General features: G+C 40.5%; 2 protein-coding genes across 4 annotated transcripts in view; both read left to right on the top strand.

Annotated features, from left to right (window-relative positions):
* Nucleotides 1-909: 909 nt before the first annotated feature.
* On the top strand, nucleotides 910-25001 carry plxnc1 (plexin C1). The gene is made up of 31 exons (XM_081363828.1): nucleotides 910-1904; nucleotides 1990-2115; nucleotides 2240-2374; nucleotides 2462-2562; nucleotides 2731-2839; nucleotides 2936-3095; nucleotides 3198-3306; nucleotides 3412-3496; nucleotides 3658-3690; nucleotides 4131-4264; nucleotides 4360-4539; nucleotides 7097-7205; nucleotides 7732-7899; nucleotides 8102-8254; nucleotides 8375-8477; nucleotides 8558-8659; nucleotides 15579-15682; nucleotides 15772-15813; nucleotides 15920-16044; nucleotides 16923-17121; nucleotides 17230-17376; nucleotides 19755-19923; nucleotides 20119-20219; nucleotides 20795-20870; nucleotides 21875-21909; nucleotides 22374-22469; nucleotides 22787-22950; nucleotides 23083-23233; nucleotides 23305-23445; nucleotides 23545-23619; nucleotides 23934-25001. Exons 1-31 carry the CDS (start codon nucleotides 996-998, stop codon nucleotides 24036-24038), a joined length of 4446 nt encoding a protein of 1481 aa, XP_081219954.1. The 5' UTR covers nucleotides 910-995; the 3' UTR covers nucleotides 24039-25001.
* Nucleotides 25002-25574: 573 nt separating this feature from the next.
* The window catches only part of bltp3b (bridge-like lipid transfer protein family member 3B), a 34545-nt gene continuing 34128 nt past the window's right edge, over nucleotides 25575-25991 (top strand). For 2 of the 3 annotated variants that reach the window (XM_081364449.1, XM_081364448.1), the window contains exon 1: nucleotides 25649-25825. In XM_081364449.1, the coding sequence (XP_081220575.1) occupies nucleotides 25782-25825 (44 nt within the window). In that variant the 5' untranslated portion in view covers nucleotides 25649-25781. Of the gene's footprint in view, nucleotides 25826-25991 lie in introns of all 3 variants that reach the window. The other variant, XM_081364450.1, reaches the window with a different exon arrangement.

Here is a 25991-nt window from a genome sequence, read left to right as displayed (position 1 = left end):
TGTCTGCTGTTCAGAAATAAAAATTGGCCTTAATCATCTGACTGGATCTCCTCCCTGCATCAGAATATCATTTATTGCCACTTAGATCTAAGTGGTATGAGTGATTAATAATCAGTCGCCTAACCTGGCGAAACAATATTTATTAAATTTTATTGAAATGAGGATTTTAACTGTGACAAGAACAGGATGTAACTAGCCTACATTTCTGACAAAATATTTCCATATATATTTATATATGTCTGACTACCATGTAAGCATTTTTATATATAACTAACAGTTGTAATAAATCAGTAGGCATACATGTAGTTTTTTCAGTTTTTTCTTAGTCTTTAGCCTACAGTTAAATTACACCTGTAGATGGAGACAAGTGACTATCTGTTTGTAAATTATGAAGCGCTAACGTCTACAGCAATTATCTACGTATTAACAAATAATATTTGTAGTGTCTATGTATAAGTAAATTATGACACTAGTTCACTAAAGATTATAATAAAATGTGTTAAAAATTCAGTTCAAATTGAACAAGTATGACAATAGATAGAATATAGATGTTTCACCAAAATTCATCAAATCTCACAGTTTGATCTAAGTGGTAATACATTATATTCTGTTCTATTCTAAATATTAAGCTGTTTTGCACCACAAGGGTGCAGCAGTAACCAAATGATTTCAAAATGAAAAACTTTGAAAATTAAAATATTAAATGTAAAGTTTCCTGTCAATAAAATGAATTCAAGAGAGAATGCATACTTGTTCCTGTCCCGTATATTGTGTAGGATCCTGAAAAAGTATTTAATCAGGAAATGTTGTAACTTGCGAAACATCCAAATGTCGCAATCAGGGCTACAGATTTGTTGGCGTGTTGCGCGGAAGTCATCAGGCATCTTCAGAGCCGCTGCTTTCACTTCTATCCACTTCAGCCGTGGACGCATCTGAGCGCAGTTGATCTCTGTGACAAGATCTCGAAACTTCAGCTGATCTCTCAGATATGCAAGATGAGAGGATACTTACTTGGAATACTTGTGCTCCCACTTTTGAAACATTGCATTTGCGGTGATGTGGTGAACTTTGATGGAGACATCAAGGACTTTGTAGTTGGTAAAAGTAAGTTGTTCGTTCTTACTGACCATCGACTACATCAGATGAGACTCGATCTTTCTGAGGAGAAGAGGAAGGACATCACTAATGCCACTCATCAAAATAGAGTCAACATTCTAGTGCCTTTTGACGACAACAACACCCTGATAACCTGTGGGAACTTTATAGATGGATACTGCGAAGTTCTTGATCTGAATGACATTACAAAGAGTATTTACTTTGAAAGTATATCTGTAGGACCGAGAGAGAATGAGACATCTGTTGCGTTCATAGCAGGTCCAAGTACCAGTAAGTATCTTTTGGTTGGGAAAAAGGACGAACAAACAAAACATCAAGATCCGTATCCTGTTGTTAAACTGTGGAACACTTTACAGTCTCAAACTGGTGGGATTTTCAACAACATAGAGGACGGATTAACCCCCTTCATACAGAGCACCGCTAGAGATGTGGAGTTTGTTGACGGATTCCAGAGAGTTTCTCCCTCAGAGTCCTACTTATTTCTCAACGCAAAGACTGACTCGGAGAGGAAAGTGCACGTCCTGCGGATGGACAGCAATAAAAGAAAAAAGTCAGAGATCTTTAAATCCCTACAGGCTGCAACGATAGAGTGCTGCAATGATAAAGCTCGTCCAGTGCTCGTCTCCTCCACCGTTATTCCCTCAGGGAACGCTGTTATTTGGGCAGGAGTGTTCAGTGCGCAGAATCAGCAGGATCCGGAGAACACCGCGCTGGCTCTGTACGACATCAGTACAGTTCGAGGCAAAGTGAAGGGTTTCTGCGCTACTGGTGAAAAATGTGATTCTGAGGTTGGAAAATCAGCATTATGTAGAATGTAAAAACTTAATTTCACTATTCACCAAAGTCATAATATTTTTGTTCTTTGTGTTGCAGAGTGGTAGTAACCTTCAGCCGCTCTCTGTGGTGTTCAAGTACAGCTCAATGTCATCAGTGGCAGCAGTTAGAAGTGGATCCTGGATTGTGTTGTTCATAGGAACCAGTGATGGACAACTGATAAAGGTCTCCTTCACCTCTCAATAAGTTTTCATTTTTAAATTCCTGCCCTCCATTTAATCTGTTGTTTACCTTTGCATTTGAACTAATACAATCACAATTTATGATTTGTATTTCTGTTTGTTGTTAGCTGGTTTTGGATGAGAAATTCACACCAGGCTGTCCAATAGTGCTGTACAAATCTGATGATGAACGAGCAGTGCTTCCCAGAATGCACTTTGATCCAGTAGATTTAAAATATATCTACATCGCTCTGAGGAAAGAGGTGAGGTTTAGAAATGTGCAATTAACAATCAACTGTATTACACTGAATCATCAAACTTGTCTCTTTCTGCTCATGTTTTTGATGTAGCTCAGAAGAGTGTCTGTGGTTCAGTGTGCTAAATACAGATCTCTGAAAGACTGCAGAGCTGCTCTGGATCCTCTCTGCGGCTGGTGTGTGAACACACAGAGGTCAGCCTGCCTTTATCACATGGGATTTCACATCACACATGCAATCTGCTTATCATCACTTAAAATGGTTTCTTAGAACAGTCTTTTAAATTCTGATCATCTATATGGACATGGTGAGCAGTGTGCAAACAGATCTGTACGAGATAAATTGATGATGTTTTTATCTAGATGTTCTACTCAAGATGAATGCTCAAATACTTTATGGGTGTCCATCCCAAAAAACTCTCTTAAGACACAGCTGCTTTCATTTCAGATGACAGAGAACTCTTCTAGAAAGGTAGAGGGTCATAATCTGGAAATATTGATCATAATTTATGGAATATATTCAATAAATAATTTATATGACTACCAAACATTGCCCTCTCCTACACAGGTTACTCTACATCTTGTCTTGAGTCTGGAGAGCACAGGAAATCCCGCCTTCTCATGTTCCTTCACCACAGGAAGTGTGAATCTGTGTGACGGGTCTGATCTGACTGCAGTTTTCCCAAACTGCTCCTGTAGTTTTCTTGACCACATACTTTATACTGGAGGTTAGTTTTTTTTTATTAATGAAGTATGTGCGCTACAGTACATTTTTGTAGTCAGAATATGATTTTTTTAATAACCATAAACATTTTTGATAATCTATTCAGTTTCAGAAGTCTCTGCTACTGTTACCATTAAGGATCAGAAGATCACAGAGACACTGACACTGAGGAACTGCTCCAGTATCACAGAAAACACAAATGCTTCTTATACACAGTGAGAAAATGAAATTCAGTGTGAAGAATTGCATAATGCAGTAATGATAACATGATAACAGAGCTTTATATATTATATTAATACATCATATGTGCATGAATGCAGGTGTGCGCAGTGTGTCTCATCTGGGTGTCAGTGGTCCTCTTCCTCTCAGCGTTGTGATTGGACACATGGAACTGGACTCATACAGGTGAGACATACTGTATTCTACAATTCAGTGCTTCATTATACGTATTGGGAAATACGTAACCTTTATAAAGATTCAAGATTATTCAAATATCATTGTGTGGACTGAAGAAAACTCAGGAAGTAAATGAACCGCTCAGTTCTCTCTCTTTTTCTACTTTTTAGGATGCATGTAAAGATCTACTCTCTGAGATTACAGTAAGTGTCATTATGGAAATCATTATGAACCCAACTTCACAGAATAGGGATGTTGTTTTTTCAGTTTGTTCCTATTTCAAATAGATGTGACTTTACAAGAGTCTGAAGATTTTGTTTGATTTTTGTGGAACTATTTGCTTTTAAAATTCTTTTAAAACAAAAGTTGATTTCTTCTATATAATATAAGCAATAAATGATTTATCACAATCATTATGCTTTTAAATAAAATAAAAATATGATTTATCCTTATTTACAATTATAATTAATTACTGCACATTATTATTATCATTTATAAAATGTATGTTATAAAATTTACATTTATTTCTGTTGTTTATTAAATAATGCTTTAGGTCACACATTAAGTGGATATGGAATAAAAAAAAAAAAAATCCTACCTGTACGGCCTTTCTTTACTGAGTGCAACATTTTGTGTCCTGCAGAAGCCAGAGATTCTCTCTCTGGAGCCCAACAAAGTTTCTTTCCATGGCAGAAACAACGTTTCACTAAGAGGAAGGAACCTGGAATCTGTCATTAAAATCCATATTCAAGGGGATCTGGAGTGTATTCCTAAAGAGTGAGACTCTCTTTGTTTGTGTTTAGTCGTATTTTTGAATGTGTGTAGATTGAGATAAATTATATTGTATATCTGTGCATGAACGTTCCCCTCAGATCTCCAGTGTTTGATCGCTCCAACAATACTCTAAGGTTCCACATTCCTCCCAGTGGAACTAAAGGAACAGTGAAAGTGTGTGTTGTTACTTCTGACAACCGTTGTCATGGTAACAGTACCATCACTTACAGTTCCCAGCCCAGCTGCACAGGAATACAGTCCACAGTCTCCTGGAGGAGGTAAGAGCTTTCAGACCACTGGTAGAACAGCTTCCATATCCCATCAGTGCCTTGAGATGAAAACTGCTCATTTTAAATGTCATGCTCATGATAATCTAATGGCATTTTAATCAAGAAATATGCAAGAATGCTGTTTATATGGAAAATGAAGGTTTGCAAAGAATAATCTGCTGAGATACTGTGGAAAAACACATATATGTGAGATTGAAAGAAATGAAATCAGAAATTAGAGTCATTAAGTAATTTCCTCTATGTTTCATAATTCTGAGATCTGCAGTTTACTGACTCACATGTGACCTTAGACTAGTATTGTTTAAGATTTTCAGAAAGAGCAAGACCTGCTTGCTGACAGCAAGACCATTCTTACAGTTTTTTTCAATCGCTAACAAGCGCTTACCCATACTTCAGATACTTTTTCTAAACTCTTAACACAGACTCACACCTACAAAACACAATTGGCCAAATGGTTAATTGTCTTCTCAAAAACACATTTTGTTAAATATACACTAACTCTTCATTTCAAAACAGAAAACATGTTTCTCTGTGCACACACTAACTTTACCAAAACACTGGAAATCTGACTCAAAATGAAATTATTCTGTCAAAGAATAACACTTGTTTTCACTTCACAAGGTACATGCAGTCAATCAAAGTACACCAGGTTTCAAAATACTGGCTATTGTTGACATTACTAAAACTGCATAGACTTTTATGTTTCAGTTTTACAGGTATCTGCATGCAAAACATGCAATCCACCGTTTTACACAAAATTTCTTGGTTGGGAACTGTATGTCCACATGTACAGTACTTTCACATTCATAAACATTCCAGTAAAAAGCAAATCAGTTTTTATTCCTTTACTGTTTACTACAGGAGGTACAGTAGAAAAATATCCATGAAACACACAAGAGCATTCTGAACAAAAAAACAACAGCAAAAACATTACATTTTGTCCAGGTCGACGCCTTTTGGCCAGATTGAATCCTGCCTCATCTATGTATATGAATTCATGAGGGGCCTGGTTGGCCTCCAATTCCATAACTCTCAAAACAAAGTTTATGTAAATCATATCATCACTGTATACTATACTGTACTGTAACATATTACTGTGTAGGTTACCTACTTGCAAAGTGCAAAGCTTATAGAACTGGACATTGAATTGAATATACAGTACACTATATCTGGACATATTGCCGTTGTAGCTCCTTGACTCTCTCACTGATATATTGTTTTTGAACTGATATCATTGCAGAAGCAGAGGTTTTTTTTAAAAAAAACTTTCATATTGTAAAATATTAGTACAATTTGAAATAACTGATTTCTTTTTAAAAATATGTATGTCATGTGTAAAATGTAATTTACAGTATTCCTGTGATGAAAAGCTGGATTTTCAGCATCATTACAGGAAGATGCATATGGACTCGAAAAGCTTGTTTCTTCATGACATTGTTCAAAAGCAACACATTTTGCTAGCAATCAAAATCACATTTTGCTAAAATCATGAAATTTACAAAAATGGTAAAAGTTTCATGTAAATGGTAAATAAATAAATGCAGTCCATACTGTATCTAAGGTTTGGAATATTGTTTTTGCTATTGTGGGATGTTGTGTGTTAACATTTGTAAATACTACAAAAACAATCCATCATTTTGTTGGGAGGTATAGCTTGTCTGTTAAGAAAATTTAAGCATTATGGAAATGTGTTCACTGACTGCATATTGTGTGAAAAATACAAGAAATATGTGAATGGTATGGCCACAAAAGACTGATGCTGTGCTAATTGTGTTTAGAGTTTTGAAAATGTGAACACTGGCTGGACAAACGCTTGTTAGCGACTGAAAAAAACTGTAATATTCTGTATTACTGGCTGAAATGGTTAAAGGGGTGGTATAATGCCCTTTTCACAAGATGTAAAGTAAGTCTTTGATGTCCACAGAGTGTGTATGTGAAGTTTTAGCTCAAAATACCCCAAATATTTTTTTATATAGCTTGTTAAAATTGTCACTTTTTGAGGGTTAGCAAAAACGCACCCTTTTTGTGTCTGTCCCTTTAAATGCAAATGAGCTACTGCTTCCGTCACAGAGAGCGGAGCTACAACAGCATGTCCTGTTACCTCACACAGACATGCACTGAAAATTTCACAACTTTTAGCCTTTTATGTTCAAACCGGAGTCAGACAATGATGGAGAGACTCAAGCAGAAGTGACAACGAAAGGTTCTTTTCTGAATGGTTAGTTGAAGAATTCATGCAGCTGATGTGGAGCTAACTATCTTCTAGTCATTGATTAACATATTCGCGTTCCCGGGGGCAGGGTTTATGTAAATTTTAGGGTTAGTGATGTCACTAATCCAGGAGGAATGTCGTGTAGTCCCTACTAGCCTTTTGTTGTAGTCCTTAAAAAGCGATTTCTTTAAAAGCAAATATCTTCCTTTGCTTTGAACTTTGAGCATTGGAACTATGCAAATGTTGTTTACGCTCAAACAGGAACATTACACAGTAACTTTAATATCTCTATTATAAATATTTTAATATATATTTTAATATCTCTTCATTCAGTGGTGGAAGGAAGATTGATCTTCAGGGGAGCAATATGGAATCTGTGGAATCTGTTATTGTCCGTCACTCTAATAAAGAGCTTCAAACTCAATACAACAAAAGCTCAGGGGTAAGACATGTGTTTATTACTCCTGCAATTACTCACAGCACTTTATCTGAAACACAGAGGTCAGCTATTAATAACTTCAGTGAGTCTTCAAACAGCCCAGATTCACACATGTACTGCATGAGGTCTTATTTAGAAAGAAATGTCATTTATCTGCTCATATAATTGTTAAAAGCACTTCAGTGACTCTAAATATGTAATTGATTATTTTAAAGGGGTTACTTTTATTTTAAGGCTGTGAATTATCCCTCACTCACAAACGTGTGTGTGTGTGTGTGTGTATAAAGTCTTGAACTATATATATATATATATATATATATATATATATATATATATATATATATATATATATATATATTACTAAATCTTTTTGAATTTTAAAATTGCTTGTCAGTTACCACTCATAACATGAAAATAATTAGCAGTTTGTCTGTGTCAGCTCATGCAATTTTATTGTGTTTTATTGCTTCATGGAGCTTCACGTGTCACATGTATTGGAGTCATATCTTCATTGTCTCTCTTTTCTCAGGATGTGTGGTTTCATTCCCCTAAATACGATGGCAGTGGACTTTTAAGCTTGTCAATGAAAGTTGGAAACTCCACTGTGGACTGTAAGAGTTTGTCCTATGAGTCTGATCCAGAATTCACTGGATTCACCACCTTACAGGTGAACAGCGACCTACAGGTCAACATTAAGGTGAGTTTAGCATTACAGTGAGTTTAAGATCAATGTACAGTCTGCGTGTTTTGGCACACATGCCTATTTTTTCCAGGCCCTGTTCTTAAAAACAGGAAACCCAACCCAATCTCAGAAAATATATTATTATGAGCAGTCAGTGTTTTTGCACATCAGCATGTGAATCTCACAACCTCCACACTCTTCTACATCTCTTTCTCAGAAAAACACAGATTCATTGAACTTGAGTATGAGTGATGTGAATGTGACGGGTCTACATGGAGATCAGCAGTATCAGTGTGTTTTGGAGAAGATTGAGTCCAATGCCATCATCTGTAAGATTAAAGGAGAATCAAGAGCAGTGGACTCACTCATTGTGAGTCTAAATAATAAATATTAAATAAACATGTCTTTATGCAACATTTCTTGTTAATTAATTATTGACCCTTGCCTATTTAAAAGACATAAATCTCCTTTATTTTACTATAATTTTCAGATAAATGTTGGGTATTTGACTAAAACCCTTGAGTCTCATAGTCCTTTGATGATCTTATACATCCTTGTCGCAGTGATTCTGCTCTTAGTTCTAGCTGCTGTTGGTAAGTGATTTCAGATTTACCTCACATATTTAAACATTAGTCCTGCAGGGATTAATATGTGGTTTCGCACATCTGTCTAGTTGGAGTCATTGCTCACCGTAAGAGCCAGAGAAAAATGAATGAGAAAATGAACAAACAACTGGAAATGCTGGAAAGCAACATCAGAAGGGATATACGACAAGGTCGGTCATTTTTGAAATGCTGGTCTTTGTTGTGTGGTGTTTGTAAAGGCAAGTGTCATTGTTTCTATTGCTCATACTGAAGGTTAGCGATTTGAACAAACAACTAAATCCTAAATACTGTATTAAACTTAGGTGAATAACTTGTCCTACAGCTTTGTGCTACGGACACAAATTATATGAATTGGTTAAAACATAAAATTTGTGAATAAATCACCATTTCCATACCTTGTGATATCTGTAATAAAATGGAAGGATCATCTCTGCTCGTACTTCTCGGAAAAGTTGGTTTTGTTGGTTTTTCGATCAAGAATCTTTTTCAAAAAGGATGTTTAAGAATGTTCGGACCTCCATCCGAACATACCTCTCGCTCTCCTCCATTTTTCTGATCACATGATCTGTTGAGGTAAAGGCACAAGACATTTTTTGTTGCGCATCAAGAAATGTATTCGATAAATGTGTCTCCTTCATAGTTTATGTGTTTTCTTATCAGATAAAAAATTATCTACTTTAATTGAGCATCTACGTTTTTTATTTACACATATTTAGACTATGTGCTTCTTGGTGTTTCCATCCTGCGATTTTTTTTTTTTATGCAACATCCCAAAATTTGCATAAGAATAGGTGGATATACAGACTTTGAGTGTTTTTTTTTTTTTTTTTAGCTGATGAGTAGCAACCTCATAGCAACACCTGGGCAACTTTGCAGACAATTTTTGCAGGCAAACGTACTGGTTACTTTCGTAACCTCGGTTCCCTTAGAGATAAGGGAACGAGTACTGCGTTGCAAACGCTATGGGAAAACTCCTTTTCTCGAGAATATTGAAGCCTTTATTTTAAAACGCATTTGCTACAGCACAGGCGAGAGCATCAGACCCACGTGAGTGAGCTGATAGGCTGTGCTGTGGGCAACTGCACGAACCAATGGCGGATAGACAGAAGCGCGCGAGCCAATCAGGGCGCTTGGCGCTCTGTCACTGTCAAGCGCGCGAAACTACACGTGACCATAACATATAAATACAGATAGAATCCGCCATTTGACAGGTATAATCGACTGAAGCGACAAACCTGCCATAAGAAAAATAGCACGGCAAGGCAACGCAGTACTCGTTCCCTTATCTCTAAGGGAACCGAGGTTACGAAAGTAACCAGTACGTTCCCTTACGAGAACGTTCTCTCGTACTGCGTTGCAAACGCTATGGGAACGTTTCCATTTAAAACGCCGTGCTATTAATCTTTTGGCCGCTCTGACTCACCAGAGTTCCGGGAAGTACAGAATAGCCAGGATAAAAAGAGACTGAACATCGGGCCCATCAATTATCCGTAATAAAGACTGGCCAGAGCCAGTCATTTAACCCACAAGGTGATAGCCGTGTGTTTAATATCAAACTAGTCTGGGTCAGCAGAGCCAGAGTCTAGACTGAAAAGACTGTAACTGCAAAGCAGGGACATTAAAGTTATAATTCATCGGATCTGGCCAGAGCCAGTCACTTAGCCCACAAAGTGAAAACCGTGTGTTCAATATCAACTAGACTGGGTCACAGAGCCAGTGTCTAGACAGAAGAACTGTAGCTACAAGCAAGGGCATTAAAGCTATAATTCAACAATGTGGACGGAGCGGATATCCGGCCGCCGCACATATGCTATAGATGGGAATACCCAAGTGACCATGGTTCAAAACTAGTCTGGATCCACAGAGCCAGAGTCTAGACAGAAAGAACGCATGTCTGCAGAGCAGGGACATCCAGCTTATAGAATCTCACAAATGTGGACGGAGCGGACCAGCCGGCCGCCGCACAAATGTCTTCAATGGGAATACCACTTGACCAAGCCCACGAAGAGGCAACACCTCTCGTGGAATGAGCTCTAACACCTATGGGACAAGAGAGGCCCAGTGAGGTGTAAGCCAGGGCAATGGCGTCAACTATCCATCTGGACAGTGTGGTTTTAGTGACCGGGAGGCCCTTGGATCGGCCCCCGAAACACACAAAGAGCTGTTCAGACTGTCTGAAAGAGGCCGAACGCTCCAGATAAATTCTCAAAGCTCTGACTGGGCAAAGCATGAGAGAATCGCTATCCTCCTCGGAGGAGGGGAGAGCTGACAGAGAAATAACCTGGGCTCTGAACGGAGTTGAGAGCACCTTAGGAACATATCCATGTCTTGGCCTAAGAATGACCTTGGAGTCATTAGGACCAAACTCCAGACAGGAAGCGCTGGTAGACAGCGCCTGTAAATCCCCTATTCTCTTTACTGACGCCAGTGCTAGAAGCAGGGCGGTTTTCAGAGAGAGAGACTTAGGATCAGCTGACTGAAGTGGTTCAAAGGGAGGTCCCTTAAGAGCCCGCAGGACCAAGGAGAGGTCCCAGGCTGGAACAGACGGTGGCCGAGGCGGGTTAAGCCTCCTGGCGCCCCTGAGGAAGCGAACTATAAGGTCGCTTTTTCCTAAGGAGGCCCCGGCTTCCAATACGTGAAAAGCAGCAATGGCTGCCACGTACACTTTGAGAGTGGAGGGGGAGCGACCCGCGTCCAACATCTCCTGTAGAAAAGACAGTACTCTTGGTACTTCACAAGTGTATGGGTCGAGGTCTCGAGCTAAACACCAGCTGGAAAACACTGACCATTTACTGAGATAGAGGCGTCTGGTAGACGGAGCTCTAGCTTCCTTTATAGTATTCAGGACGCCCTCTGGGAGGTTCTGGGGTACCCGTTGAGTGGCCATACATGTAGGGCCCATAAGTCGGGACGGGGATGCCAGATTGTCCTGTTGGCCTGAGTCAGGAGGTCGCGCCTCACTGGGATTGGCCACGGGTCTGCTACAGACAGCTGCATCAACTCTGGGAACCAAACCTGGGTCCGCCAGAGAGGAGCTACTAATAGCACTGCGCTTTTCGTGTTCCTGATCCGTTCGATGACCTGAGGGAGCATCGAGACCGGGGGGAACGCATAGAGAGGAAGGTTGGGCCAGTCGTGGGCCAACGCATCCCTGCTCTTTGAGAAAAAGATTGGGCATTGACAGTTGTCTTCTGAGGCGAAAAGATCTACTTCTGCCTTCCCGAAGACCTCCCAGAGTAGGAGAACTGTCTGAGGGTGGAGAGACCATTCCTCTGGGGGAACTCTGCCCCGAGAGAGCATGTCTGCTCCTGTATTCAACGTGCCTGGCACGTGAGCTGCCCTGAGCGAGCGCAGATTGGTGTGAGCCCATAGCAAGAGCTGTGAGGCTATGGTAAACAGGTTGCGGGACCTGAGGCCGCCCTGGCGATTTATGTAAGAGACCACCGACATGTTGTCCGTCCGTACCAACACGTGGTGTCCCGCCAGGTATGGGAGGAATGTTTTTAGGGCTAGAAAAACTGCTCTCATTTCGAGGCAGTTTATGTGTAGGCGTTTCTCCGAGCTCGACCAGAGGCCGGAGGCAGGCCTGCCCTCGTACAGAGCTCCCCAACCGGAGTTGGAGGCGTCTGTTGAAATCATCCTCCTCTCTGAAACTACCCCCATGCTTACGCCCTGCTGGTACCAGCTGGCGTTTTTCCAAGGGGCCAGGGCTTGAACACAGCGCTGGTCCACCTTGATAATCAAGTGGCCTGAATGCCAGGCGTGGGGTGGCACCAGAGGAGCCAGCCACAGCTGAAGAGGACGCATACGCAGTAGGCCTAGTTGGAGTACTGATGATGCAGAGGCCATCAGGCCAAGGATCCTCTGAAACGTTCTGAGGGGTACAAGAGAGCCCTCTATGAACGATGCCGTGAGCTGCTGAATCGTTAGAGCACGGGCCGGTGTGGGCCATGCTCTCATAAGTACGGAGTCGAGAACTGTTCCCAGGAACGTGATACGTTGGCTGGGCAACAGAACACTCTTTGCAACATTGACCCTGAGCCCTAGACATTCTAGATGGCTGAGGAGCCAGGCTTTGTGAGTATGTGACTCCGCCTCTGACTGGGTCAGTATGAGCCAGTCGTCGAGGTAGTTTAGGATGCGCATTCCCCGCTGTCTCAGGGGGGAGAGAGCTGCATCCATGCACTTCGTGAATGTACGAGGCGCTAGTGCCAGTCCAAATGGAAGAACTGTGTACTGGTATGTCTGCCCCTCGAAGGCGAATCTCAAGAATGGCCTGTGGTGGGGGTTCACTTGAATGTGAAAGTAAGCGTCTTTCAGATCTACTGAGAAAAACCAGTCGCCTGGGCGAATCTGCGTCAGGATATGTCTGGTCGTGAGCATTCTGAACGGCCGTGACATGAGAGCCTTGTTCAGATGTCTGAGATCTAAAATGGGTCTCAGGCCGCCGTCTTTCTTTGGAACAAGAAAGTATCGGCTGTAAAAACCTGACTCGCTCAGAGAAGGGGGGATCTTCTCGATGGCCCCTTTCGCCAGCAGACTTAACACTTCGGTGCGGAGGACATGACTCAATGTGCCCCTTACCGTGGTTTGTATAACTGCGCGAAAACGCGGTGGTCTGCGGGCGAACTGAAGCGAGTAACCATGCTTTATGATGTTCATCACCCATACTGAAACTCCGGGGATAGCTTGCCAAGCTAGAGCCCGCAGAGCTAGAGGCATTATCATATCTGGAACACCCAGAGTGGGGGGCTCGGACTGACATGTATGCATGTGAGAAATTATGCTCGATTTGTGCTTTGTGTGGGTCGCTGTTAAAACAGCGTTTGTTTGCAGGGGTGCGTGACATGTGACGGGCCCATGAACTGCATTTAGAACTGCTGCAGCCGCCTGAACTGAAGAGGGAGCCGTGAGCAGTAGTCGAGCGATTTTTGGGGCTGGTCCGGCCGCAGCGGGACAGTGACCCCTCTTTGTGCCGGTTAGGACGGCTTCTTGGGCTCGTGATCGAGCGTCAGCTTCGGCCGCGGGCCCTGGCGCTTAGGGAACGGGAACCGTTTCGCTGGCTTCATGTGCTTACTGGTCTCAGCCGCTGGGCGGGGCTGGAGGACCTGGGACACCACTTTCTCAGGTCGCGGCGTGCTCTTGGGGCGCCGTTGGACTGAGCTGGAGCGCTTTGGTAGAAAGTGTCTCATGGCGCTGGAAGCCTTCTGAGCTTCAGTGAAGCGATCGGCGAAGCCGCTGACAGATGGGCCGAAGAGACCTGAGGCTGTGACGGGCGAGTCGAGGAAGGCAGATTTATCCGCGTCCCTGATCTCGGTTAAGTTTAGCCAGAGGTGGCGCTCCATTACCACTAGGCTGGCCATATTGCGGCCCAGGGCTTGAGCGGTGGTCTTCGTGGCCCTCAGTGCCAGATCCGTGGCACTCCTGAGGTCTTTAAATGTGTCTGGGTCCGGGCCTGACTCATCCATGGAACGGAGAAGTTTGGCCTGGAAGGCTTGAAGCGTCGCCATGGCGTGAAGTGCAGAGGCGGCTTGACCGGCGGCAGCGTATGCGCGGCTGGCAATGGCCGAAGTAGTTCTGCACGGCTTAGAAGGGTGCACCGTCTTAGACCTCCAACTACCTGCAGTGGGGGGGCATAAGTGTGCAGCGACCGCTTCCTCCAGTGGGGGGAGAGACACATATCCTTTCTCTTCAGCGCCGTCAACAGTGGAGAGCGTAGAAGAGGCAGATGAGCGCGTTCGCGCTGAAAAGGGCGCGCGCCAGCATTTTGTGAGCTCTTCGTGAACCTCAGGCATAAATGGAGCGGCGCGCTGACGAGGGGCCTGCTGGCGCCCCGGCAGGTACCATTCATCGAGGCGGCTTCTGGCGGGCTCAGCTGGAGAAAGCCAATCGAGTCCCAACTCGTCAACAGCGCGAGACATGACACGGAGAAGTTCGGCGTCAATGCTCGCTCGAGTATCAGAAAACTCTAGCTGAGAGGGGGGGGCGGGGTCCGCGGAGCCCGACCAATCCTCGCTCTCAGATGCCGCCATAGAAAGTGCGTCATCGACGTCATCCGGAGATGCGCCGAAAGAGACGAGTCCAGCCGCTTCAGACGAGGGGCGCTGCTCGCTCCGAGAGAACAGGACAGGCGAAGAAGGCGTGGGCGAGGCACGAGGAGAAAGGCCCGGCGTGCACTCGCTAAACTCACCGCGCTCAGGACGCCTCTGATCGCGCCGCTTCTTCCTACGGGGCTCGTGGGGCGCCGAAGACGGAAGGTGGGCGGAATCGGTCACCGTCGAAGACAGCCTTGAACGGAGAACGGAGACAGGCATCCCGTCGCAGAATTGGCAGCCGCCTTTCATGAGCGCTGCCTCGGCGTGCTCAGGGCCGAGGCAGGCCGCACACTGGGTGTGTCCGTTGGATGCATGCAGGGAGACCCCGCAGCTCTCACAGATGGAGAGAGGCATTATGCCGCGCTGTGAAAACAGCGGTTTGCTCTTTTAGATAAATATGCAATGAAAAGGATATAATTTTTCGTCGGATGCCACAGGGAAACGCTCAGCTGGCGAGATGCCGGGATGCGAAGCTGTTCCGCTGGACGGCTTTTCCACGACGAGGGCTTCTTACGACCGGAGAAAATCAGCGACGAGGTGAGTCGAGCTGAAGGAGATTAAATCTGTCAAATGGCGGATTCTATCTGTATTTATATGTTATGGTCACGTGTAGTTTCGCGCGCTTGACAGTGACAGAGCGCCAAGCGCCCTGATTGGCTCGCGCGCTTCTGTCTATCCGCCATTGGTTCGTGCAGTTGCCCACAGCACAGCCTATCAGCTCACTCACGTGGGTCTGATGCTCTCGCCTGTGCTGTAGCAAATGCGTTTTAAAATAAAGGCTTCAATATTCTCGAGAAAAGGAGTTTTCCCATAGCGTTTGCAACGCAGTACGAGAGAACGTTCTCGAAAGGGAACACCAATTGTTGCTTGCTGTTCTGCTGAAAACATAAAATGTTAAATCCCTCAGTGCTCATATTGTTGCCATGTTACTTACTATTTGATGTCTAGTTGTGTGTGATTACGTCATACATTTATTTTTGTTTGTTTTTGACAGGGTTTGTTGACTTGCAAACAGAAAAATCCGACTTGATTGATAATGTTGGAGCCATACCTTTCCTGGATTACAAGCACTTTGCCTTGAAAATCTTCTTTCCTGAGGTTTAAGAGCTTTATTACTTTTTGATGCATATTTTATTGTAGATTTACCATATGTGTTTGTTTAATATATATTTTCTTATTTTCTCTAGGCTGGTCCTCTGTCAGCAGTCATGATCAGAGACATTGGAGAGGTAAAATGCTACAGTATATTTAGCAGTTGGCCTATATAAAGTGTAAACATACCACACTGTAAAAATAGATGATTTAACTATAACTCTGTCATTTTTTTATGGTCAGGACTCTGTTCAGACCACTGTTGATGAAAAATGTGAGGCTTTTGCTGCGCTGATCAGAGATAAGCAGTTTCTCAGTTGTTTTGTGCATGCATTAGAGGAACAGAAAAACTTCAACATAAAAGACAAGTGAGTCGAAGATGCTTTGAAAACATTTCTGCCTCTGTTTGAATATGACTTGTTTAACTTGGTCACAGGTCTTTATGGCTATTGTGAGGCTCTGGTTTGGTTTCTGTTGCTTAGAAGTGTAAACAGAGATAATGTTCTGTGGCATTATACAAATAGCACTTCGTCTTCAACGAGGGAACTCAGAAGTGTCTTTTAAAATGACCATCACACTGAAACTATGTAATGTTAGTTGATGTTTCAATGCATAGACTTCGTCTGACCAGCACAAGTCCAGCAAGTGTTGTTTTATCAAATTGCTTCACAATAACATCTCATAAAGCCTTGAAATGGAGACATTCCATCTTATCTCTTATTCATGAAGACAAATATTCCACGAAAGCCCACAATCATAAGAATAAACTACAATAGTAAGCATCACAAGAGTGAGGGAACTCATAAGTAATATTAATTATAAAAATGTATGACATAAATGGTATAGATGGTCAAATGATGAATAATACAAATGATTAAATATATATGATATAAAAAAATTAATGATAATAAAGCAAAATTAAGAAAATAAAAAAATGGTTGCTCTCTTGAAACGCACACAGGTTGCTACTGAAACCTCAAATTAGATCCTAAGGTTATGCATAAAAGCATCAATATTAGAAAAAAATATTAAAATCATATTAAGGCAAATAATTGCAATACACATAGGCTTGATTATTTGCATAATATATAGCACTTAATCATATTAATATAAAGTTAAAAAAACAACTGATCTCTTTCACTCAGTCTGTCTTTGACCCTGTATCTACTTGTCTGTTTCTCTTTTTTTATACCTTGTGTTTTTGTTCCTTTCTTTATATCTCTCTTTCTATTCCTCTCTCTCTCAGATGTACAGTGGCGTCTCTGTTGACTCTGGCCCTCCATGGAGACCTGCTTTATCTCACAGAAGTAATGGAGGACCTTCTGCAGAGTCTGATGGACCAGTCCAGTAATGCAAATCCAAAACTTCTCCTGCGCCGCACAGAGTCCATAGTGGAGAAGCTTCTTACCAACTGGATGTCCATCTGTCTGTATGGCTTCCTCAGGGTCCGTCCATACATCCACTTTATCGTGGATTCATAAAGTGCATATTATCATTCACTGCTCGTGTGTACTCGCATGTTTATGCACAAAATGTGTGTGTTTCGTCCATAGGAATCAGTAGGACAGCCTCTCTTTCTGTTGGTGTCAGCTCTGACTCAGCAGATCTCTAAAGGGCCGGTGGATTCAGTGACGGAGAAAGCTCTGTACACCCTTAGCGAGGACTGGCTTCTCTGCCAAGCGCAGGACTTTGATGCCCTGGTCAGTATTTTCTTCTCTTACGGTCAAATCTATACAAAAGAGAAACTGTTCACAAAATGAAACAGTTATGGAAAGTACTAACCTCAAAAATACCGTAACAAGCCACATTGACGTTTTAGTAGTTCCCCCTTTTAATTAATTAAAAAGAAACACCAAATATGTCCCTTCCCAAATGGTATATTATATACACTACCGTTCAAAAGTTTGGGGTTGGTCATTTTGTTTTGTTTTGAAGTCTGTTAATCTCACCAACCAAGACTGAATTGATTTATTTCAGATATTTTGTCTGAAACTCAGAAGTTTATTACTAGCTGTGTACATTTCAAACCTCTTGAGTTTGCTTATAAACTGTACGTCACCAAGACATCTTGTAACTTCTTGTAACTTCTCTTCGTTGTGCAATATTTCTTGCACAAGTGCTTCGGGCATCATTTCCCGACTGTTGTGTTGCTTTCCTACTTGTTACACTTGTTATAATTGTTTATTGCGGGCCATTGGGATTTTTATTACAGCATGTATTTGGTTCCTGACATTTTCTGTTCCTGATTCTTTCCTGACCTGTGATTCTCATATTGACTGTGGTTGGGTGGTTGTTGTCTAGCAGCTCATAAACACTTGAGTAAGCAAGAAAAGAGTTAATATTAATCACAGTATGCAAACAGAATCATGTGACCAGGCCATCTTCCCTTAGATACCACCAGCAGCCTCTCATTGTTAGACTTGTGAGAGCATTGTGCTTCTGCATTTTGCCATCTGCAAAGGATATCAGTTTTGCACAAGCCTTCCTCTCACAAAACCGGACTGTACCGGTATTGCCAAGCAAGAAACTTGCATTCCTCCAAAGGAACATATTTGTGTCAGAAGATGGTCTAACTCATAGTTTGAAATGGTATTTTTCCCTTTATTACAGGTAAAATTACGGAAGTCTTTTTTTTTTTAAAAAAAAGAAGAAGTCTTTAGACGGCATCATAGCCGGGATTCTGATGCAACAGTGCATTTTTCACTACGTCCTAAAAAGTTCCTGCCATAAGTAATTCGTTTTAGGTTGATACTGCATTTTTATTTTATTTTTTGCTTTAAACTGACTTTTTAAAAAGATACATATTAGGTCGAATCATTTAACTTATTTCCCTGTATTGACCATAATAGTTGATTCATGTACTGAAAGGGTCTTAATACCTGATCTATCATATATATAAACAATTAGTCTGGCAGTTTAAAGGTTTTGATCTACCTCCCATAAAAAATAACAGAACACCCTCTAAAATTGTCTTAATAAATATGTGCCAAGTATATAAAAGAAGAGATAATGTGTATAAATAAGGTTTTGTTTTACTGGAGCTTATTGAATATTGTGAGTACAGCTCCAGTGATATGAAAGATGTTGACTCTCTCTGACTGCTGAGGACATTATGAGCAGAATATGATTTTAAAAACATTTTTCAGTGTCATTTTTTAATTGTAACATGTATAGTTAGTTTTGGTTTTGTGTTCAGTTCCTGTTTGCCGGTGTTGTCTGGTTTGTCTCCATAGTCATTCATTTAGTTATGCAGATCTCTGTGTGTGTAAATAAGCCCTCAAATCATTCTGTTCTTTGTTCCATGTTGTCAATGTTTGTGCTAAGTGATTGTGAAGCTAAATGTCCTTTGTGTTCTCTGTTATTATTTAAAAGACTGTTTAATTTTGACTTCTCCTTTGTCGTGCTTCGTTAAAATACAAATTCCTTATTACAGCCACACGCGTGACATCAATATAGCAACAACTTTTTTAAGGTTGATTTTTGTCAATATCTTAATTTGAATTTGAACATTGGAGCTCCACAATTCAGTACTTCACAGTTCACAGTCTTTGTAATATGTTTTAGCAATACATTTCTAACATTTCTAATGTGTTTAGAATTTTTTTTTTAGAATTGCCTTTACAGGGACTTTAAACAGTTTTTCACCCTTGCTGTGTTCCGGATTTTTTGGGTGGGGCTAAAACGGGGGCTCGATAACGCACTGGAGCACTGGTGCCATTATCGGCAGTGCGTGCCCGCAAGTCAACTTTCCCGCCAATGGGTGTGGTTTCAGCGCAGTTTACTTGGCTGCTTTTTTATCATTCAAATTTGGCTGGGTGGTTAATAACACATTTTTCTGTGGTGTGACAAACTCAGAAAACATACTTAATTTTGACTTTACATGGACTTTAACAGATTGTGAAAAAACAAGGGAGCATATATGATTTTTTTTGCTCTTTGGATGTTTGTCCCCTAAACTGTTTCCTTCTCTATTCATTCTCATTAAAATAAGAACTGTGACAATGTTTATGTGTAACATATATAATTGGTAGTTCTTCATAGTCACTAAATCATTTTGTTCATGTTTATGCCCCTGTAGAAACTGAAGGTGGTGTTTGCTGTGGGGACTGGAGGAGAGGTCAGTGAACCCTTAGACGTCAACGCACTGACCTGTGACACAATAAAGCAAGTCAAGGAAAAAATCTTACAGACCTTCCAGCGCAAGTTTGGTTTCCCCTACACTCAGCAGTTCAGGGATATAGAAATCGGTTAGTAGGCTCCCTGTTCATTTCTCCTTCAGTGTTGATTATCAAAATATTTCATGAAACTTTTTTTCGGTTTAAAGCTTATAGGACCTATTTGTATTGTTAACAAGCTGTTGTTTCAGTTGCCAGTCACACTATCGACAGAACCACAGAACTATATCTGTTTGATGTTTCTGTTTTTTTGTTGTGCTCTCTCAGAATATGAGAAGGAAGGAAAGTTTGTTATGCTACAGGAAGTCGATGAGACCTCAGAGATTCGAGGGCATGTTACCATGTTGAACACTCTAAAACATTATCAGGTGAGTGCATGAGAACCAAAAATGGTGTAAACATCATTTTTGAGAAGAAGTGTACTATATTCTAAGCAATCAGACAACTGATAAAACAAGGAAAATATCCCATATACCTACATTAAAGACAGGACCTGAGCCATATCTAAAGACCATAATCCGTCAGAATATCGTAAAGGTGAAGTTATTTTTCGTTCTACGCTAAGGAGTAAAAGGAAGTTTGAAATACTTTTGCAGCGATATACTGTTAGCTAACATCCTGACGTCGGCCACTGTTGGGAGCCGCATTTAGATATGAGCTGCACACTTTTCTCTCAATAACAAACGAAACACTCAACGACAGCAGTGTGAAAACAGCGGTTAAGAAATATAAGAACACAGTATTTTTATGTTCTCAAGGGCGGCTGTTGGCTTAACTCGAGATTGACCTTTCACTTGCAAAGCTTGTGTCACAAGGCCAAATAAACCCAGATTAAGCTGAACTGTTGTGTTAACCCATAATACATCCATAGACTACAGCAGCACAGTAGTATTTTCTGATATTTTCAGAGTTTATGTGCTTTTAAATATGTATTTCCATCCAGGTTGGTGATGGAGCATGCATTAAAGTGATCACAACAAGAGTGCATGCCCCATTGAAGACTCAAAACAGCGTAACGGGTGAGTCACATCCCTTTGAATCATTCCCCAGCTCAACTGAAGCAATGCACAATGTATTGTTGATCTTCACAATTAGGCTGGTTGCATTTTGTCTGTAATATGTACATGCCTGGTTAACAACTCGTACTAGAAGCAAACATTCAGCTCACCACAGTACTGTAGCTTTGCAAACACCCCACCTCACATTTGGCGCTTGACATCCTCTGGTCTCCATCCACTTTCATGATATAAAAAAGAGCACTGTCAATAGTCTGATAAGCATCTGTTTTGGTTTTCCATCAAATAAATTAAGATGGTTTGAAATGACTTGAGGAGGATGAGTAAATAATGACAACTGTCCCTTTATAAGAGATCTGAACTGGAACTAAAACTGCTCAGGCAACATTTGCATATGTGCATCTTGTCACATTGAGGCACAAGAATTAAACACAGCCTTGTATAAAGGAAGTGGTTGGTACAAGTGTCTAAACTGTCTCTGTTTTTTTTTATACCACGTCCTACATCTGTCAGTGTAGTCTCTTATTGACCGCTTGTTATTTTTGATAGTGCTTTATAATAACTTTAATTTAGTCACTTGTGAAGATTGTATATGCTTAACAGATCAGTAATTGCTACATTCAAATATGAATATAAATGAATCAATGACATTTGATTTTGGACATATATCAATCTGATGATGATCTGTTCATCATTATATGATGCAATAATTTTTTTTTAATAATTAAAGGTCCAACATTTTGAATTGTCTGTATAAACACATGCGTTTTTATACCCGATTATGTTTGCATGTGTGTTGCATACTGTATTGTTTGAGTGCAACTGCATTATGCAGGTTTGGTTAGACATGTGGGCTTTTCTAGTCCTCACTAAAACCCACTGTGAGTCTGTGACCACACCAGAGATTCAATAATTTAACATCAGTCTGTTTAAAGCCCAATGATGCATAAGTGTTGAGTTGACATTGCTTATTATTTTACTAATAATCATGGTGTTTTGTTGCACAGATGATGAGAACTTCTCTATCAAGTACTTCCATATGGTGAGGAGCCATTTAGCGCATTTTTACTTCTGTATAACGTCTGTTTTGTTTGCTCTGTTTGCTCTGTTCTGTTTTCTAATATGTGAAGAAATTACTGCGTTGTGTTTTCATGCATGGGTCCTTGTCAAGGGTTCATGAGTTATATAATTGGCATTTCCATGACACTGCAGTGAAGTGAGCATGGGTGTGTGACACTTTCGGTTTTGCCACCTCCTTCCTGCTCAAATAAGAGGAAGTGCTTTTAAGTGAATCTGAGCATAAAAATCTCAGTGCAGTTTGTATTGTTTAAAGATACACCAAGCATTTAGCCTCTTCTTATAATGAAACCCATAATAGCTTAAACATGTCTATTACAAACACTGTCAGTACACATAAGAATACATTGTTGTATAATTACTTTAATCATATGCATTGACAATTTCAACAAATAAACCTGGTAACCCGGACGTTTTGTTTTGGTCTAGGTCGATCCAGATGTCGAGACAGACCTGAGCAAACATCCTGAGAAAAAAGCTTTAAAATTCAAGGAGATGTACCTCACCAAGCTGCTCTCCACCAAGGTGAGAATAACTGACACGTAGAAGCATTTTATTGTATAGATAGATGTATAGATAGAGAGACCAACAGATGGATGGACGGACAGAGATATAGACACATGATGGATAGATTGACCAGAAATACCTGACATATTTTGGTCCCCATGAGGAAAACAGCTTATAAATCATATTATGTTTTATGAAAATGTAAAAAATTGGTAGGTTTAAGGGTAGTGTTAGGGTTAGAGGATGGAATATACAGTATAAAAAACATTATGTCTATGGAATGTGATCATAAAATATGAAAACTCAGCTTCATTTGTTTTTGATGTGTCCACCAGGTGGCAGTCCATTCTTTTGTTGAGACCCTTTTCAAGAGCATCTGGGGATTGCCCAACAGCAGGGCACCACTGGCTGTCAAGTATTTCTTCGACTTCCTGGATGTACAAGGAGAGAGAAAAAAAATCTCAGATCCAGATGTTCTCCACATCTGGAAAACAAACAGGTGCTGGATAACACACCTCCATTGAAGTACACTTTAGCGGAGCTCCACCAATAGCTGCACTGATTGCTCACTATCAAATGCCTCAAATGGTTTAATGCACAACTAAAAAAGATTTTCTAACCTCCCTATCAGCCTTCCACTTCGTTTCTGGGTGAATATCCTGAAGAACCCTGACTTTGTGTTCAGTGACATGGAAAAGACGCCTCACCTGGACGGCTGTCTGTCCGTCATCGCTCAGGCTTTCATGGACTCCTTCTCACTAGCTGAGCAACACCTAGATAAGGTAACCACTGAAAACTAACATGGAAAACTGTGAATATCAGAACAATTATTGACTCTCTTATTCTCCTACAGTATTCACCAACCAATAAGCTACTCTATGCCAAAGATATCACTCAGTACAAACAGGAAGTGAAGTCTTACTACAAGATAGTGAAAGACCAGCCTTCTATCAGCAGCCAAGAGTTGAAAGTATTTCTTCAAGATGAGTCAAAGGTACAATTTGTCATATAGGACCTAGAGATTTAATGAAGCATTTTGATGAAAATATGGTGATGAATAAATGCTTAATGTTAATTCCCCTCTTTTCATCAGAAACATCAAAATGAGTTCAATGAATCTGCAGCTCTGCGTGAACTCTACAAATACATGCTCCGCTACTTCAGTGAGGTACGATTCCCGTGTTATGATCGCTCATCTCTTTCGTGCATTCGTGGCAGTTTCACAGAACAGTTTCACAGGATTTTCAGGCATTTTGAAGCCACAGAAATTCTAAAAAGGAAACCTATTTTGCCACTTAAATGAAACGTGACAACACTTTCACATCCTGTTTTGGTTCAGGATGTTAGCAACCTGTTTTGAAAGGAGACTTGCTGCTATATTTTCCACTAGTAATCATTTGACGGTTGTTTAGTTCTGGAACGATTAAGGATTCAGATTGTGTATTAGCATAACTTTTTCTTTTTAATACTCGGTCTCTACAGATTTCTCAGAAGCTGGAACAGTCAGACGCCCCTGCTAGGCTGATAGAGGACATGCACAAAGTTAAGGAGCTTTTTGACAACATGAAACGAAGTGGTTGGAGCTGAAATTGGTATTCACACTGCATCTTGTTTGTTTTTAAGTTGGTCATTAAACTGGAAGCATCTCCCTCATAGAGACTGCCATCATTATCTGTCGTATTTTAGGGAAGACAGATTCACTTCTGTATTTTGGACACTGTAGGGACCAAGTGAATGTAATGTACGTTGATGCACTAGAGTTTTAGAGAAGCACTCTCAGAAAAAAAGTTACACACGGTACAAAGGTACAAAAGCTAAAAGGTACTATGTACACTTAAAGTACTTATGTATGAACATTTAAGGTACTACTATATACCATTTAGGGGTAAATAAGGTACAAAGATGTACCTTTTCACTTTTGTACCTTTGGGTACTACACCAGTGACAGCTTTGTACCTTTATTTCTGAGTGATCATCAAACTTATATTGGACTAATACTGAGCTGTCTATACAATGTATCTCAGATATATGACTTTGTCATGCAAATTAATGCAAATCTTGATGATTAATATGGTGTTTTCTAAATCATGTATTCTTTTACTACAGGATCTGCCTTAATGCATTAATCTGCCAGGTCAAGCATTGTACGTTCCTCCTTTTTAAAATCTTTTGAAAATAGACAAAATAATGTTGTTGTTTTGCCCTGTTCTGACTCTGCACTATACTACTAAAATGTGTGTCGTTTTGTAAAGTGATGTTACATGCACAAGTGAGATCACTGTAAATCTGTATTGTTTTGTCGCCCTCTATTGGTCACACTAGTTATTATGTTAAGCCTTTAAGCCCCGTCCATTTCGGTACAAGCTCTATATGTTTTTTGTTCAGGACATAAAATATGTATTGATTAATTCATATTCGGAAAAATAAAAATATTTAGAAATTATTGAATTATTTTTGGTGTGCGTTTGCCTGTTATCAATGCAAATGGTCAATTCTGTTTACGAGTATGGCATTTCCAATCAATAATAAATAGATTTATTATAACTGTCGGAGTTTGAGTGTTTATTCAGTCTTTTTTTTCTTTCTTTTTTTATAAAGAAATTAATACTTTTATTCATCAAGAATGTGTTAAATTGATAAAAGGTGATAGCAAAGATTTGTGTTGTTAGAAAAGGTTTCTATTTTGAATAAATGCTGTTCTTTTTAACTTTTTATTAATCAATGCATCCTGAAAAAAGTATCAGTTTCTAAAAATAATTAAGCAGCACAACTGTTTCCAACATTGATAATAAATGAGTATCAAAACAGCATATTAGAATGATTTCTGAAGGATCATGTGACACTAAAAACTGGAGAAATTATGCTGAAAATTCAGCTTTGCATCACAGAAATATTTTTTTTCTGTATTCCTGATTAAATAAATGCAGGCTTGATGAGCATAAGAGACTTTAAAAAAAAAAAAAACATTAAAAATAGTAATGTTTCAAAAAGTTTGACCGGTAATGTAGGTGTATGAATAAGACCATAAAAAGGAAATTTCTTTGACCTTATTTACTAATGGAATAAAAACACTGAGCAATGATGTGACGTATTTTCGTGGGGTGCTCTTGCGCATGCGCCTTTGTCCACCGACGCGTCACTGCGCATTCAACATGGACCCGACGGTGAAGCGGTAGCGACGGACGCCTCTACGAGTCATGTTTATATTCGCCTATCACGACGCTTCGATATTTAGAAGAAAACACTCCGGTTGACCGGAGGAAACCTAAAATGTATATCTTCCAAACTCTACCGCCCGTCCTTGGATAAGTGATTGATGAGATACCGGTCATGGCTGGATTGATCAAGAAACAGATCCTGAAACACCTCTCCAGGTCAGAGCTGATCCCTTACTGGCACACTTTACATACATGTCGATGGCTGATAAATATGAACCGTTGGTCTAAGGCTGGGATGATTCCTGCTGATGTGGCTGTGCTGGATGACACATGCTGATGGGTCATAACTGGGGTTTGACAGCTTGCCAGAGAAAATGCTGTT

Source organism: Scardinius erythrophthalmus (assembly GCF_964197995.2).
Source record: "Scardinius erythrophthalmus genome assembly, chromosome: 4".
NCBI lineage: Eukaryota > Metazoa > Chordata > Actinopteri > Cypriniformes > Leuciscidae > Scardinius > Scardinius erythrophthalmus.
The sequence above is the reverse complement of the archived record's forward strand: the minus strand, read 5'-3'. Positions and strand labels throughout refer to the sequence as shown.